The sequence below is a fragment of the Lepidochelys kempii genome, chromosome 11, assembly GCF_965140265.1.
Source record: "Lepidochelys kempii isolate rLepKem1 chromosome 11, rLepKem1.hap2, whole genome shotgun sequence".
In the NCBI taxonomy this organism is placed as follows: Eukaryota; Metazoa; Chordata; order Testudines; family Cheloniidae; genus Lepidochelys; species Lepidochelys kempii.
This window is the reverse complement of record NC_133266.1, coordinates 2,459,678-2,475,757: the sequence shown is the minus strand read 5'-3', so window position 1 is coordinate 2,475,757 and position 16,080 is coordinate 2,459,678. Positions and strand designations below refer to the sequence as shown.

At 55.3% G+C, this 16,080-nt stretch overlaps 1 protein-coding gene across 1 annotated transcript in view; it reads right to left on the bottom strand.

The window, feature by feature from the left end:
• Positions 1 to 16,080, bottom strand: part of LOC140895396 (probable hydrolase PNKD) — a 32,785-nt gene that overhangs the window by 10,644 nt on the left and 6,061 nt on the right. The window contains exons 2-4 of the mRNA XM_073304943.1: positions 5,560 to 5,675; positions 4,880 to 4,992; positions 621 to 679 (exon numbers count right to left, since the gene is read on the bottom strand). Of these exons, the coding sequence (XP_073161044.1) occupies positions 621 to 679; positions 4,880 to 4,992; positions 5,560 to 5,675 (288 nt within the window). The remainder of the gene's footprint in view (positions 1 to 620; positions 680 to 4,879; positions 4,993 to 5,559; positions 5,676 to 16,080) is intronic.

Sequence of the window (16,080 nt, the reverse complement as noted above, 5' to 3'; positions counted from 1 at the left end):
CCTCCTGCCAGCTCCCGCCCCCGGGCCACAGACTGACCGGGGAGCCCCAGCCTTGGCCTCTTGAGTGTGGTTAACGACGGGGCTGGCTGTGGGGTTCAGAGACGGACCATTGTCCCCTGGGAACTGGCCGGAGACCTACCAAACCCACGGTCCAGGGAGGCCCCTCAACAGCGGCCAGGACTGGGGGGCAGATTTTAAGGGCACCGCCGGCCCCGGGAGCCCCCTCCCCAGCTGCAGGCAGCAGTCCAAGGCTGGGAAAGGAAGGGGCTCCCCGGGAGCCCGGGCCAGGGAAGACGGGAGCCCAAAGGCCAGAGCAAGGCCAGGATTCCCTCCTCCCCCTGCTAACAAGGGACTTTGATGATGGGCTCCCCTCAGCTCCACCGACCCCCCCCAGCCCCTCCCCCTGTTCCGGCACTGCCCATCACTTCCACATGGCAGCCGGACACGGCAGGGCAGGGCCCTTCCTCTCAATCCCACCCGTAGCCACAGCCCTGGGCTCCCCACATCCTTTGCCTCCCTCCCAGCACAGCCCCACCCCCGAAGGGCAATGACCTGCCCTAGGCAGGAAGTTGGCCCCCAACCCCGTCCTGCACCCCTGTCCCCCGCAGCAGCCCCCTTACCAGTGTTTGTGGGTGCACAGGATGGCCTCCAGCGTCACCCCCTCCTTCTCGATGGCTGCCTGGAAGAAGAGAGAGCGTGAGCAGCAGCCCCAGCCTGACCACAGGCTCTGCCCCCAGCCCACCCCAGGGGCTAAAGAAACAGGGAGCTGTCTGGTGGGGTGGGCTGCACCAATCAACTGGGGGACAGACATGGGAGAGGAGGTGACCAGCCAGCCAGCACCTCCCCCAATCTGGCAGCCATGTGATTTGATTCAGGCCTAGAATTGGCGAGGAAGCTGTTGATACTGGGGGGTCCGGGCTCCCCACTGCTGCACCCTCCAGTCGCTCTGACCTATCTCCACGGTGCAAAGGAACTGCCCCCAGATCCCACAGCTGCCCCCCCCGCAATGATGGGTGAGACTCGAACCCGGGACCGCCCGAGGGCTAAGTATCCCATGCCCGGCCAGCCGGGCAGGCAGGGGGCAGGATGCAAAGCCAGGGCTCCTCACGGCAGCACAGATCCCTCCCAGCCCCTGGCAGGGGTCTGGACCCCAACTCTCCAGCACACACGGCCTGCCGTGACTCCTTGGGGAAGGAGTCGGAATAGGGGCAGGGAGGGGGCGGAGACTTTGGAGAAGGGGTTGGAATGGGGTCAGGAGGGGGCGGGGTGGAGTCATGGCGGGGCGAGGCGGTGCGGGGGGTGGGGGTCGAGCACCCACCGGCGCCAGACGAAGTCGGGGCCTATGGTTGCGTCCTTGACCATCTTGGCTAATAGCCACTGCTGGACCTGTCCTCCAGGAACTTATCTAGTTCTTTTTTTAACCCAGTTATAGCCTCGGCCTTCACAACATCCCCCAGCAAGGAGTTCCACGGGCTGACTGGGCGTTGTGCGAAAGCACTTCCTTGCGTTTGTTTTAAACCTGCTGCCAGCTAATTTCATTGGGTGACCCTTGGTTCTCGTGTTCTGCGAAGGGGTAAATAACACTGCCCTGGTCACTTTCTCCGCACCCGCCATGATTTTATAGACCTCCCTCATCTCCCCCCTTCCTTGTCTTTTTCCTAAACTGAACAGTGGCAGACTTTGCACTCCCTCCTGGTACGGAAGCCGTTCTACCCCCTACTTGTTTCTGTGGCCCCCCCGGACCTATTCCCAATTCCACTGTATCCTTTTCGAGATCAGGCGACCAGATCTGCACGCAGTATTCAAGGTAAAAAGAAAAAGGAGGACTTGTGGCACCTTAGAGACTAACCAATTTATGTGAGCATGAGCTTTCGTGAGCTACAGCTCGCTTCATCGGATGCACACCATGGAAAGTACAGAAGATCTTTTTATACACACAAAGAATGACAAAATGGGGGTTTACCACTATAAAAGGTTTTCTCTCCCCCCACCCCACTCTCCTGCTGGTAATAGCTTATCTAAAGTGATCACTCTCCTTACAATGTGTATGATAATCAAGGTGGGCCATTTCCAGCACAAATCCACAGTTTAACAAGAACGTGGGGGGGGGGGGGGGGGCGGGAGGGGAGGAAAAAACAAGGGGAAATAGGTTACCTTGCATAATGACTTAGCCCTTGTTCCCCCCGCCCCGCACACGTTCTTGTTAAACCCTGGATTTGTGCTGGAAATGGCCCACCTTGATTATCATACACATTGTAAGGAGAGTGATCACTTTAGATCACCCATTTTTTCATGCTTTGTATGTATAAAAAGATCTTCTATATTTTCCACGGCATGCATCCGATGAAGTGAGCTGTAGCTCACGAAAGCTCATGCTCAAATAAACTGGTTAGTCTCTAAGGTGCCACAAGAACTCCTTTTTCTTTTTGTGAATACGGACTAACACGGCTGTTACTCTGAAAAGCATTCAAGGTGTGGGCGTCCCGTGGATTTATACAGAGGCAACATGATATTTTCTGTCGTCTCATCTATCCCCTTTCCTAATGGTTCCTAACATTGCTTGCTTTTGTGACGGCCGCAGCACATGGAGTGGGTGTTCTCAGAGAGCTCTCCGCACTGACCCCCCTCCGCCCCCCCAATCTCTTTCTTGAGCGGTAGCAGCTACTTTAGACCCATCATTTTGTCCGGCTAGCTGGGATTCTGCTTTCCAACGTGCACGACTTTGCCTTTTGCAACGCTGAATTTCATCTGCCACAGCGTCGCCCAGTTTGGGGAGATCCCTTTGGAACTCCGCCCTGGCAGGCTGCTCTGGGCTTCACGATCTTGAATAGTTTTGTATTGTCTGCAAATTTGGCCCCCCCCCCCGCCCCCGCTTTCATCTTTAGCTCAGCGGAGCCATTTCCTGCCCCAGGAGGTTTTACTAGGCACACAGTTTCACAAGCAGGGAGGGGCAGGCATGCTTTTTACTCTGTGTGTGTGTTGGGGGGGGGGGGGTGTTGCAGGGAAGCGGAGCCAGCTCATGCACTGGCTGCTTCCCCAGCTGGGCAGGTGGGGAGGGCTCCACTAGAGTCAGTCCTGTCCTGCTGGTGGCCCATGCGCAGCTGGGGAATTCTGGGAAGGCTCCCCCATGCCCAGCACAGGCCCCACACTGGGAGAAGCAGTTATTTCCATGCAGCAGCTGCTCTTCCTCTGTCTCTGCCTTGTTTCCCCTCCTCCCCCCTGCTGCTTCCTGCCAGCCCCCAGGGCAGGCCCCCCTCCAAGTTCATTCCCCGGCCTGGGATTCATTGCTCTTGCCGCTAAGTGAGCTCCAGGCAACGAGGGGTTAAAAAGAACCCAGGCCAATGTAGCAGCGATCTGCATGCATGGTGGCTGATCTCCTCCCACATGCTGGGGGGGAAAGGGGGGGCAGGCAGCGGCTTAGGCTCTGCAAGTTTGAACAAGATTCCAGAGAAGCCCCCTCCCCCCCCAGGAGGTTCCCCGGAGTGACTCAGCCCTGCTCCCAGGTTTGGAGCCTGGCACGTCCTGGCAGCGTGCAGAGGGGGCAGCTGCTCTCAGGGAGGGCGTGGCAGGCACCACTGGTGGGTGCAGAGCCAACCGGCCAGGCACACCAGAGTGGAGCCAGCAGTTGGTTTGTATTGATCACCCTGGGTGCCATCTCGATGCCCATCGGGCAAAGCGTCCCCTATGTCAGAGACGGGGCCACCGAGAGGCTGACGCACCAGCTGCTGCGAGCTCCTGTCGCTAGGACTGGCCATGATGAGGTTAAAAGGGGAAGCCAAGTTCTCCGTAAAGCAGGTCGTAATGAGACAGTGCACGCACCGCTGCCCTCTGCTGACTGGATTCAGAACTGCTCACCTGTGTCATGGGCCCTATAGCGCTATGATCTTAAGGGGATTCTCCTTCGCTCTGTGCAGCTGTGGGAGCAGCGTTCCACCCCACTTGCGAAATTCTGCGTGACCACAGCGTGGGGCTTGGAGACAGGCATGGAGCCTTGGTCCTACCCCAGCCCTGTGGTCCTATGCTCCCTGCCTCCCCACTGCAACTTGGGGGGGGGGGGCACACAACGCCCGAGCACAGGAGAGTGACAGGGTGCGGCTGGATTTGCACACAGTCACGGAGGGCAGTTCCATTGGTGGAGGGGTATTTTAGGAGCTGGGATTCCCCGCCCACCAAACAAGGGACTGCTGCATTTCCTTTCTGTGGCCTCCCCCCCATGCTGCATATCTCCCTGTTCGTTCTCTCTTCCTCTCCTCCCCCCTCTACCAGCCACACACACGCAGCTCCTGCTCTCTCTCAGCGGTTTAGCCTTTCACGCATCACCATGGTATCTGGCACCACCTTCCCTGCAAAATCAATAGCAACAGCCAAGTGCCTAGTGGGCTCCCTGGAGTCTCTGGCCCCCCCAGCCGCGGAACAAACAGGCAACAAAGGGCTGGCAGCTTCTGGCAGCAGGAAGGAGGGGGCTGGGCCCTTGGCCGCGGGGGCCTTTGAAGAGCAGGGCAGCAGGGGGGTCAGGGCTGGTTTGCCCCTTGCAGCGAGGCTGGGTGCCTGATCTTCTTTGTCCGACACCCACCCCCCAACTGCTGCCCCCCGACGCCAGGAAGGGTGGGACAGGCAGCCCAGCAGGGAAAGGTCGGTGCTGCTGGCAGAAATCCGGCAGATCCGCAGGATACAGGGACGAGAGTGGGGAGTGGGCAGGAAGAGGGGGCACCAAGAGCGGCTCAGGCACTAGCCCCCTTCCCTCCCCCGTGGCCACGGGATGGTGAAAGGGGGCGGGTCCCCTCTCCCCGCCCCTCAGCGTCAGGGACACCCTGCGCGTCTCAGTGGATCGATCCCCTGGTCAATTTCACAGCCCGGAGGGCGGGGGAGGAGTTCTCACCTGCACGGCCAGGGGGTCTGAGGGGTCGATGGCAGCAGCAGCGTTGGAGTGGGTGTCGATGACCAGGTAGCTATAGTTGTTGGACAGCACAGGGATCGGCAGGATCTTTACCCCTGGGGTAACAGGGCAGACAGACAAGCAGCTGAGAAAGGGGCTCTGAGCCACAGCCCCAAACCCCAGGCAGCCCCAAGGGTCCGGGGACCACCCAGCTCAGACTCTGACCCCGCAACGTTTGTCCTGATCCGGCCCACGGGCCAAGGGCAGCAGAATTGGAGAGTTTTGATCAGACGAGGCCCAAGTTACTGCTGGAGTGGCTCACGGGATTCAGGGGCTGTCAGCTCCTCGTGCCCAGTTAGACCCCCAGACCCCGGCCCAACCCGAACCTGGATCCACATGTTAGCGTAACTACCCCTCGTTCCCCCTGCAAGGGAACCCGGCACCTTCAGCACTAAAATCACGAGGCTCTGCCGCCTGAGCTAAAGGAGGAACTCCACTGGCTGGTGGCTGTAGTAGACTGTTACCCTCTCGTGCATCAGCTGCTAGAGGGGGGTTAGAGACCCACCCTCTCACAGGGTGTGCTACCCTGGCACCCCAGCCTGGGCCCCAGACTTGTGGGATGAGTGAGAACGGGCTCCAGAAGAGAGGAAAGGGAGGGAGCCCCAGAAGCAGCTAGGACTCACCGCTGAACATCACAGGCTGGGGAATCGAGTGGCCATGTGGATACCGCTCCCGGGCTTTCTTCATCTGCCGCCTGTAGAACAGGTAGCCCAGCCTGGTGCGGGCGTACAGGCTGTACCTGGCGGGGGACAGGGAGAGGGACAGAGTGAGACGCAGAGACGGGTCTCCCTCCCACTCCCACCAGGGCCCAGCAACTCAGCTGCTCTCCCTGCCCTCTTTGGGTCGGGGGCAGACGTGCTGCAGAGCAACCTAGGGTGCCATTAGGTAGCATCCCCCCCGAGAAAGGGGAGAGAGACAGGAAAGCATCTGGGTCTGGATTTCCCCCTGTTCCAAGAGGGGCAGCAAAAGCGTTTAGACTAAACTCTTCCTACCGTCACAGGTAGCCCGTGGGGAGGTGGCCAGACTGCCGGCTTTGTCTGCCGAGTGGTGGCCAGACGAGAGATGGGGATGGGAGCCCAGGGACCGGGAAGCCAGGACACGCGGGTTACATCACTGTTCTGACGCAGGCCAGGTCGGACGCTAGAAACTACTGCCAGCAGCAAGACGTCACTTAGGGAGGGGATTTTTAAGACCTTTCTAGCCCAGCTAAAGCCCCAACGCAGAGACAGTGATACTGCCTGACAACGCTTCTGCCGGCAGAGTTCGTCCGCCGAACCAGCGCAAAATATGCCGGCAAAACCAGCATGAGTCGTGTCTCCGCACGGCGGGTTCCCTGCTACAGTGATCCCTGCAGTCACAGTGCAGGCCAGCATAGCTGTCCCTGTCCAACCCCCAAGGGCGACCCTCTCCTGCCGTACACCGGGGCAGATTCCCTCCGCAGCCCCGGGCCAAACTCCCGACAGCCAGACCATCAATAGCAGCTGCAGGCGCCTTGAGAATCAGGGGGTCAGCTCCTGGGAGGGCATAAATCAGCGTAATCTCCTTGACGTCAACGGAGCTCTGACCATTTGCGCCGGCTGGGGACCCTGGCCCCAGGCTGTTAACCTCAGTTTCCCGCTCTGCAAAATGGGGCTAATGCAGCTTCACCCACCCTTGCCTCTCTGCCCACGCCTGCTAAGCACAGCTTTGACCGCCAGCGCTGCCAGCGCCCTGGGATTGGCGCAGACCCAGCCCGTCCACCTGGCTCCCACGATCACACCAGCTCTTGGTCGGGGGGAAGGTAGCCGCTGCAGCAGGGGCATCAACAAGAAGCCCCCCTCCCACCCCCTTCCTGAAGCCAAACTAGCCAAAGCCCGTCGCCCGACTCAGCCGGTGCACGGCCAGACACCCATGGGCTGTGCCTTTCAGCGTCCAAGCTCCACACAGAGATGATCTCACCCGTGGGGCCAGTTTCCCCAGAGAAGGGGGACTTGTGGCACCTTAGAGACTAGCCCATTGATTTGAGCATACGCTTTCGTGAGCTACAGCTCACTTCATTGGATGCATTCAGTTTTCACGAAAGCTCATGCTCAAATCAATGGGTTAGTCTCTAAGGTGCCACGAGTCCTCCTTTTCTTTTTGCGAATACAGACTGACCCGGCTGCTCCTCTGAAACCTTTCCCCAGAGAGGCACTCGGGGCAGGGGCACCACTTACAGAAGGATTTCCAAGTCAATGGATCAGCATGAACTGAGCAAACAGAGAACCAAGACACCTCCAGGTGGCTGCACAGGGGGGTGCTCCCAAGTGGGGGCAGATGGTCCTGTTACTGGGGGACAGTTCAGGGGGACAGGCTGGGTAGGAGCCAGGGGAGGAGGGGGGAGCTGAATCTCCCTGCATGTCGCTGGAGAGGCGCATGGCAGGGCTGACGGGACAGGACGGGGGGGCACTGATCTGCGTTACTGAGAACGCCCTGGGATGACAAATGCCAATCTGGCTTTCAGGTACCCCTTGCAACGTGGCAGAGCGGGCTGGGGGCAGGAGTGAGGGGAACTGGCAAAGCCAGGCGTGGAGAAGTCAGAACAGTGCCCAGCTGCCCCAAGCTGGCTCTCCCCCCACCCCTGAAGGCACCGCGCCAGATGTGAGACAAGGCCGGGAATCCTTGGCACGCTGGCCACGTTTCTGAGAAAGGAGCTTTGCCCTTCCCGCACCATCCACAATAAGCCTCCAGCTTATCAGGGAGATCTGGAATTCCCCTGATCCCCCGGGGCATCAAAGTCCCAGCGGCTGGAGCGCTGACCTGCCCCGCCCCGGAGGAAGGGCGGAGCTGTGCCCTGGGTTCTGAGCTACGCACCCAGGGCACCCCGGACAGCTGCTGTCAACGGGCTTCCCAAGCAGGGGTGGGGAGCTGGCACATGTGGTCTGCCCAGGACACAGCGTGCATGGTCAGGCTCAGGAAGAGAGCTCAGCGCCGGGGGGGGGGGGGTTTAAAGTTGGGGAGACCATGCGCCCCCAGCAAGCAGGGTGAACTCACGGGCTCGGATTTCATGGCACGCAAGCCCTCAGCATCTGGAAAACTGGCCTGCAAGGAAGCTTCAGTGGGCAGCTGCTGGTTAATGGCCCTGGAGGGGCCTGGAGAAGGAATGGGGTGCGTGTATGGGAAGTGGGGTTGCTTTCACTGCTCTTGGACTCACCCAACCAGGCCTTTCCATTGGTTTCTCTCGAAAGATACAAGAGCCAGCAAATATCCTGGCAGCGTGGGGGGAAGGAGTTGGGTGTAGTGGGCCACAGCAGGGACTGGTTCTATTCCCCGTTCTGGGCGGGGAGTGGGGGCTAGTGAGTGAGTTGTGTGGGGGTCTGGGAGCCAGGACTCCTGGGTTCTATTCCCAGGTCCAGGAGGGGAGCGGGGTCTGGGAGCCAGGACTCCTGGGTTCTATCCCTAGCTCTCCTAATCGTTGACCTTAAGCAAGCCACACACCGTCCCCGCCATCACTCCTTTCGCTCGGGGGGGCTGCAGTCCGCTATGCTGGTAGAAGCGCAGCGTTGCGGACAGCACACTGCCGGTACAACGGCCGACAGGGCCGCCGCCTCCCTGGGGTAGATCCGGCTTCAGGGTCCCGTCTGTACAACTGGGATCCCCCCAAGTCGCATCACAGGGTGGATGTGCCAGGCGCGGGTCGCTCACGGCCGCAGAGCGCTTTGAGACACTCCAGCGGGGGGCGCTGGCGTCTCAGTCATTCGAGCAGCGACCTGCCGGGTCCATGGCACTGAGCGGGGCTCAGCCGAACCCCGGCACACCTCTGGCAGAGAGACAAGGACTGCGAGTAGGGGAAGCAGGCCCAGGCCCCATCACCACGCTGCCGGCAGTGGCAACCGCTGAAACCGGGCTTTCCGGGTGGCAAAACCGCCAGCCGGGGGGTGGGCACCGGGGCAGGGGATGGAGATCAGCGGGCCAGGGGCTTTGAGGGCTTTAGCATGAGAGCTTTCAGCTGCTCCTAGATGAGTGCCGGCAGAGCAGCCCCCCACAGAGCTGTCTGCGGGAGGGGAAGAGGAGGAAGCTGTCAGAGCATTTACCAGGGCTGCCGGTAATTTTCCAGCCTGCTCCCCACCCCCAGTCAGGCTTCTGTGCTGGTTTCTCTCCACCAATTGCACCAGCCATCCTAGTGATCATGAAACCTCCTGTTCCCTCTGTCAGGCCCCCAGCCCTGTGGTTTTAAAAGAGGAAACTTGGCTGGAGTAGCATTAACCCGTTCAGGCACACAAGCAAGGGCTGGTGGCTTTTTTGGTTTTTTTTTTTCTTTAACTTATATATTTGCCTTGCTATACTGTGTGTATGTGTGTGGGAGGGGGCGGGGGCGGCAGTGGGGAAGGGTAACAATTTGTGTGATGCAGATGGGTGCTTTGACAACCTGCCAGGAGCCCAGAGGCAGCACCTAATTTGCACACATTACAACAAGAGTTTACATTTCTTTAGTACCTTCCCTAGCTGCGGTTCTGGAGGCATTTGGGGAAACTGAGGCACAGGGCAGGGAAGCGACACTCAGGGTTGCATATGGAACGTGCAGGGGCTGGAAGCTGGGGGGTCCTGACTCAGGCCCCTCTGCTCTAACCACTAGTCACCCCCACTCCCCCTAAAGGAGACCCAGGGCAGCAACTTCCCTGCCTCCACGTCCCTGAGCCATGTGGCCTCCACATCAGCTCCTAGCAAGGAGCTCAAAGGAGCCCCACAGTAGTGTTGGTATCTGGGGGAGAAGGGGAGGTGACAAACCAGAACCCCGCCCCCCCCAGCACCCTGCCCCTCAGGCGACACCCCCAGGGGATTCCCAGCTCAGCAGGCGAGTATTCAGGGCCAGCTGGATTCTCCAAGCAGCTACAAGCCCCTCCCCTTTGCCCCACTGAGGAGCTGGGTCTACAGGGAAAGAGACCTTGCAGATGTGGCAGGGGAGGCAGGACTCCTGGGTTCCATCCCTTTGGTGGGAGAAGGAGAGCCTTTAGAGCAGGGACTAGAATCAGGACTCCTGGGTTCCATCCCCCGCTCTACCACTGGACTTTGGGCAAATCCCTCTTGGTGATTCCCTGTGCCCCCCCCCCACCCCCAGCAGGGTGGGCGGGCAGCTTCTGGGAGCCTCACGCCAGAGATGGGACCCTACTGGGCCTCGGGGTGGGATCATATGAGGCTGGACAGCCGATAAACCCCAGAAGACGCTGGGCCTGGGGAGGAGCAGACTGTGGGGAACCCCACTGGCTACACACCCCACCTTCAAAAGGAGATAATGAAACCCCACCAGAGCCCTTCAATTAAAGTTGGGCCCATGCCAGGCCCCCTGCTCCCACCCCCCCACGGGGTGCATGTGGGCACACAGCGCCTCTGGCGGGGGGGGGGGGGGAAACGGCCACAATGAAACAGTGGTGGCCGAGACTGGAGTGAACTCTGAGCCCTTTCTCCCCCGCTGACCCCATGACTCTAGGGCGGGCTCTGATCCAGACAGCCCCAGCTGACACGTACATGGCTGTCACGTGGACACTGCTGGGCAGTGGGGCGAGCATGTGGGGTGTGGGTGTGTGGACAGTTACAACATCTCTGCCGGCAGCCATCAGCTCAGAGCCCGGGTCCCGTGAGCTCGGTGTCTTGTCCCCAGGATCAGCCTGTGCAAAACATTCCATAGGAAGCAGCTAAAATCACCGCCATGGACAATCGTGGAGTAACCTTAATGGAAGCATCTGCTGAGGCCTGGGGCAGTTATGGGCTGGCCCTGGCAGCAAAGCACAGAAGATTTTATCCTGCCTAACAGCGGATGTTCTGATGATCTGGAGAAAGGGCAATTCCAAGAAGGATTGGGCTTAAGCCCTTGAATCTCCGCAGCAGTTATGAGGGTTCGCTATGCAGCCTTTAACAAAATAAAACATGGTTTTTGTTAGGTTGAAGTTTTCCCCAACACAGGTATTTTTCCAGCAACAACAAACAGCTGTCACAGCAGGAAAAAAGCTGCCGAACAACAAATAGAAGCTTACTTTGAGGTTTAAAACTTGCTTACAACCCCCCACCCTCTTCCCCTCCCCATGCCAGCTAGAGGCAGATACTAGAAGGAACAGCTGCTTCTCAAACAAACAAAGATGCTTCCATAAACAACCCAAACACCACGGCCCTGAGAACAAGGAAATGAAATGGACCCCATGGGTTACCACTGGCCAAGCCAGAAATCAGTAAGACAGCCAAAAACCAGCAGGGGTCAAGAAACTGGCTTTAAAAAAAAAACCAACCCACCCTCTGGCTCTAATTACGTATGGTGTCTATCAGGTAAGTCAGGAGGTTGGTTTCCAATACAGTTACATTCACAGTGTTTCGCTCCAATAGCCCCTCACTGTGAGATCCGAGTGGGGAAAAACGTCAAAATGGAGAATGGCTGGATTATGGGTAAATGGGACGGTCACTAACTACTTAAAAGATTGTGGAGCCTGCATGAAACTCTTACCTGAATCCCCATGCAATGTTAGCGGTTGCAGAATATGTTCCTGTCTTTTTAAAAAACGTTTCTCCCTCCCTTCCCCCACCCCATTGCTGTCTGAAAGACCCACAGAAAAGTGGTAAGAAAAGTAACAGATTATACAGCCAGATACGCATACACAAAACAAACAAACTGCCAGGACAGGGGGAATGTAAAAACTTGACCGTAGGATTATCAGCCCAGCCTCCACCCGTAGCCAGTACAGAAGCGTGGGAGGAAGGGTGACAAAACCCCTGTAACTGACAGTTATGAAATATTTGCTAGGCCAAGTCAGACTAGAAATGAGACATTTTTAGCAGGAAGGATCATTAACCGTTGGAACAATTTACCAAGGGTCATGGTGCATTCGCATCCAGCATCACTGGAAATGTTTCAATTAGGGCTGTTGATTAAATCACAGTTAACTCACGCAATGAACTCAAAAAAATTAAATCGCTATTAATCACACTCTTAAACAATAGAATCCCAATTTAAATATTTTGGATATTTTTCTACATTTCTATTGCAACACAGAATACAAAGTGTACAGGGATCACTTAATATTTTTATTACAAATTTGCACTGTAAAAATGATAAAATAGTATTTTTCTACGCACCTCACACGGGCTCTGTAGTGCAACCTCTATTATGAAAGTGTAACTTACAAATGTAGATTTTTTTTTTGTTACATAAAACTTCAGAGCCTATAAGTTCACTCAGTCCTACTTCTTGTTCAGCCAATCGCTCTGGCAAATAAGTTTGTTTACATTTATGGGAGATAATGCTGCCTGCTTCTTGTTTACCATGTCACCTGAAAGCGAGAACAGGCATTCGCATGGCACTTTTATGGCCAGCATTGCAAGGTATTTACATGTCAGACATGCTAAACATTCGTATGCCCCTTCATGCTTCAGCCACCATTCCAGAGGACTTGCTTCCATGGTGAGGATGCTCATTAAAAAAGTAAGACATTAAATTTGTGTGTGAACTCCTTGGGGGAGAATTGTACGTCTCCTGCTCTGTTTTACCCGCATTCTGCCATATATCTCACATTCTAGTGGTCTCGGGTGATGACCCAGCACATGTTTGTTTTAAGGACACTTTCACTGCAGATCTGACAAAACGCAAAGAAGGTACCGATGTGAGATTTCTAAAGATTGCTACAGCACTCAACCCAAGGTTTAAGAATCTGAAGTGCAGTCCAAAATCTGAGAGGGACGAGGTGTGGGGCATGCTCTCAGAAGTCTTAAAAGAGCAACACTCCGATGTGGAAACTACAGAACCCGAACCACCAAAAATGAAAAAAAAAAAAAATATCAACCTTCAGCTGGTGGCATCAGCCTCAGATGATGAAAATGAACATGCGTTGGTCCCCTCTGCTTTGGATCGTTATCAAGCAGAACCTGTTATCAGCATGGACGCACATCCTCTGGAACGGTGTTTGAAGCATGAAGGGACATATGAATCTTTAGCGCATCTGGCATGCAAATATCTTGTGATGCCGGCTACAACAGTGCCATGTGAACACCTGTTCTCACTTTCGGACGATACTGTAAACAAGAAGCGGGCAGCATTATTGTCTGCAAGTGGAAACAAACTTGTTTGTCTGAGCAATTGGCTGAAGTAGGACAGAGTGCACTTGCAGGCTCTAAAGTTGGACACGGTTTTATTTTTGAATGCAGTTATTTTTGTACATAATTCTACATCTCTAAGTTCAGCTTTCACGATAAAGAGGTTGCACGAGAGCACTTGTATGAGGTGAATTGAAAAATACGATTTCTTTTGTTTTTTACAGTGCAAATATTTGTAATAAACACATCAATATAAAGTGAGCGCTCTACACTTTGTATTCTGTATTCTAATTGAAATCAATATATTTGAAAATGTAGAAAACACCCCAAAATATTTAGATAAATGGTATTCTATTATTTTGTCTAACAGCACAATTAATTGAGATTAATTTTTTTTTTAAAATCGCTTGACAGCCCTAGTTTTAATCAAGACTGGGCGTTTCTCTACAAGATCTCCTCTAGTTCAAAGAGGAGCTAATTCAGGGACATCCCACGGCCTGTGGTCTACAGGAGGTCAGGGTGGACAATCACAGTGGTCCCTTCTGGCTTTACCTGTGAATTTCGTCCAAATTTCTGCCTATATCCTGCCTATTTGTGGTTGGCTTATGGGCTGCAGCACAAGAGTAAATATCCCCCTAGAAATAATGCTCCGGCCTATCTAATGGAACTCAGGATGGTCTCATCCGCACACGAATCCTTTTCTGAAACCGATTCTATTCTTCTCATGAAAACTCATGGCGATCAGGGGAGGTCCCAGACGACTGGAAAAAGGCTAATGTAGTGCCCATCTTTAAAAAAGGGAAGAAGGAGGATCCTGGGAACTACAGGCCAGTCAGCCTCACCTCAGTCCCTGGAAAAATCATGGAGCAGGTCCTCAAGGAATCAATTCTGAAGCACTTAGAGGAGAGGAAAGTGATCAGGAACAGTCAGCATGGATTCACCAAGGGCAAGTCATGCCTAACTAATCTAATTGCCTTCTATGACGAGATAACTGGTTCTGTGGATGAGGGGAAAGCAGTGGACGTGTTGTTCCTTGACTTTAGCAAAGCTTTTGACACGGTCTCCCACAGTATTCTTGCCAGCAAGTTAAAGAAGTATGGGCTGGATGAATGGACGATAAGGTGGATAGAAAGTTGGCTAGATTGTCGGGCTCAATGGGCAGTGATCAATGGCTCCGTGTCTAGTTGGCAGCCGGTATCAAGTGGAGTGCCCCAAGGGTTGGTCCTCGGGCCGGTTTTGTTCAATATCTTCATAAATGAACTGGAGGATGGTGTGGATTGCATCCTCAGCAAGTTTGCAGATGACACTAAACTGGGAGGAGAGGTAGATACACTGGAGGGTAGGGATAGAATACAGAGGGGCCTAGACAAATTGGAGGATTGGGCCAAAAGAAATCTGATGAGGTTCAACAAGGACAAGTGCAGAGTCCTGCACTTAGGACAGAAGAATCCAATGCACCGCTACAGACTAGGGACAGAGGGGCTAGGCAGCAGTTCTGCAGAAAATGACCTAGGGGTTACAGTGGACGAGAAGCTGGATATGAGTCAACAGTGTGTCCTTGTTGCCAAGAAGGCCAATGGCATTTTGGGCTGTATAAGTAGGGGCATAGCCAGCAGATCGAGGGACGTGATCGTTCCCCTCTATTCGACATTGGTGAGGCCTCATCTGGAGTACTGTGTCCAGTTTTGGGCCCCACACTACAAAAAGGATGTGGAAAAATTGGAAAGAGTATAGCAGAGGGCAACAAAAATGATTAGGGGGCTGGAGCACGTGACTTATGAGGAGAGGATGAGGGAACTGGGGATGTTTAGTCTACGGAAGAGAAGAATGAGGGGGGATTTGACAGTTGCTTTCAACTACCTGAAATGGGGGTTCCAAAGAGGATGGATCTAGACTGTTCTCAGTGGTAGGTGATGACAGAACAAGGAGCAATGGTCTCAAGTTGCAGTGGGGGAGTCTAGGTTGGATATTAGGAAACACTATTTCACTAGGAGGGTGGTGAAACACTGGAATGCGTTACCTAGGGAGGTGGTGGAATCTCCTTCCTTAGAAGTTTTTAAGGTCAGGCTTGACAAAGCCCTGGCTGGGATGATTTAGTTGGGGATTGGTCCTGCTTTGAGCAGGGGGTTGGACTAGACACCTCCTGAGGTCCCTTCCAACCCTGATAGTCTCTGATTCTATACTCCAGTGCCTTGTGGGAGAGAGTTCCACAGCCCCCTGTCATGGAGCCCCCGGGCGATGCTCTGGAACTGCTCCCCACGAAGCCAGGCAGGACTCTGGGGAAGTCTCCTCTCTGGGAGCAGCCTGGCTGCAGGACACACAGCTCAAACGGCTTCCACCTTCCTGGGTCTGACCTCGGAGCATTCAGCCTCCTCTGCCCCTCCGTGCACTTCCCACAGCAAGTCCACCCAGGAGGGGTCCTGGGGAAGCCAGGGGGTCCTGCCCCGCAACTCCGCAGTCAGACGGGACTCTCAAGCCAGCCAGTAAAACAGAAGGTTTATTAGACGACAGGAACATGGTCTAACACAGAGCTTGTAGGTGCAGAGAACGGGACCCCTCAGCTGGGTCCATTTTGGGGGGCAGTGAGCCAGACAACCACGTCTGCACTTCACTCCATGTCCCAGCCAGCCTCAAACTGAAACTCTCCCTCCAGTCCCTGCTCCTCTGGGCTTTGTCCCTTTCCCGGGCCAGGAGGTCACCGGATTCCTTTGTTCTCCAACCCTTTAGCTCCCACCTTGCAGGGGGGAAGGGCCCAGGCCATCCGTTGCCAGGAAACAGGGTGTCGGCCATTCTCTGTGTCCAGACCCCTGCACACACCTGCCTCTAGGGCTCTGCAAGGATCATACATCCTTATCCCACCCCCTAGATACTTAAGAACTGCATAGGGGAAACTGAGGCACCCCCACACTATTCAGAGGAAAAATTAAGAACAGTCCCGCTTTGTCACAGCCCCTTTAGTTATAGCAACTGCAGAACAGCAGTAAAGTCTTTCCAGACAGACGTGCGAGTTCAGCTGACACTGTCCTACAGCATGATCCTTTACACAGACAGCAGGAAGGATATTAAGGTACCTTCCCCCTGAGCTTCTGGGGAAGCGCTTTGCCTTTCAA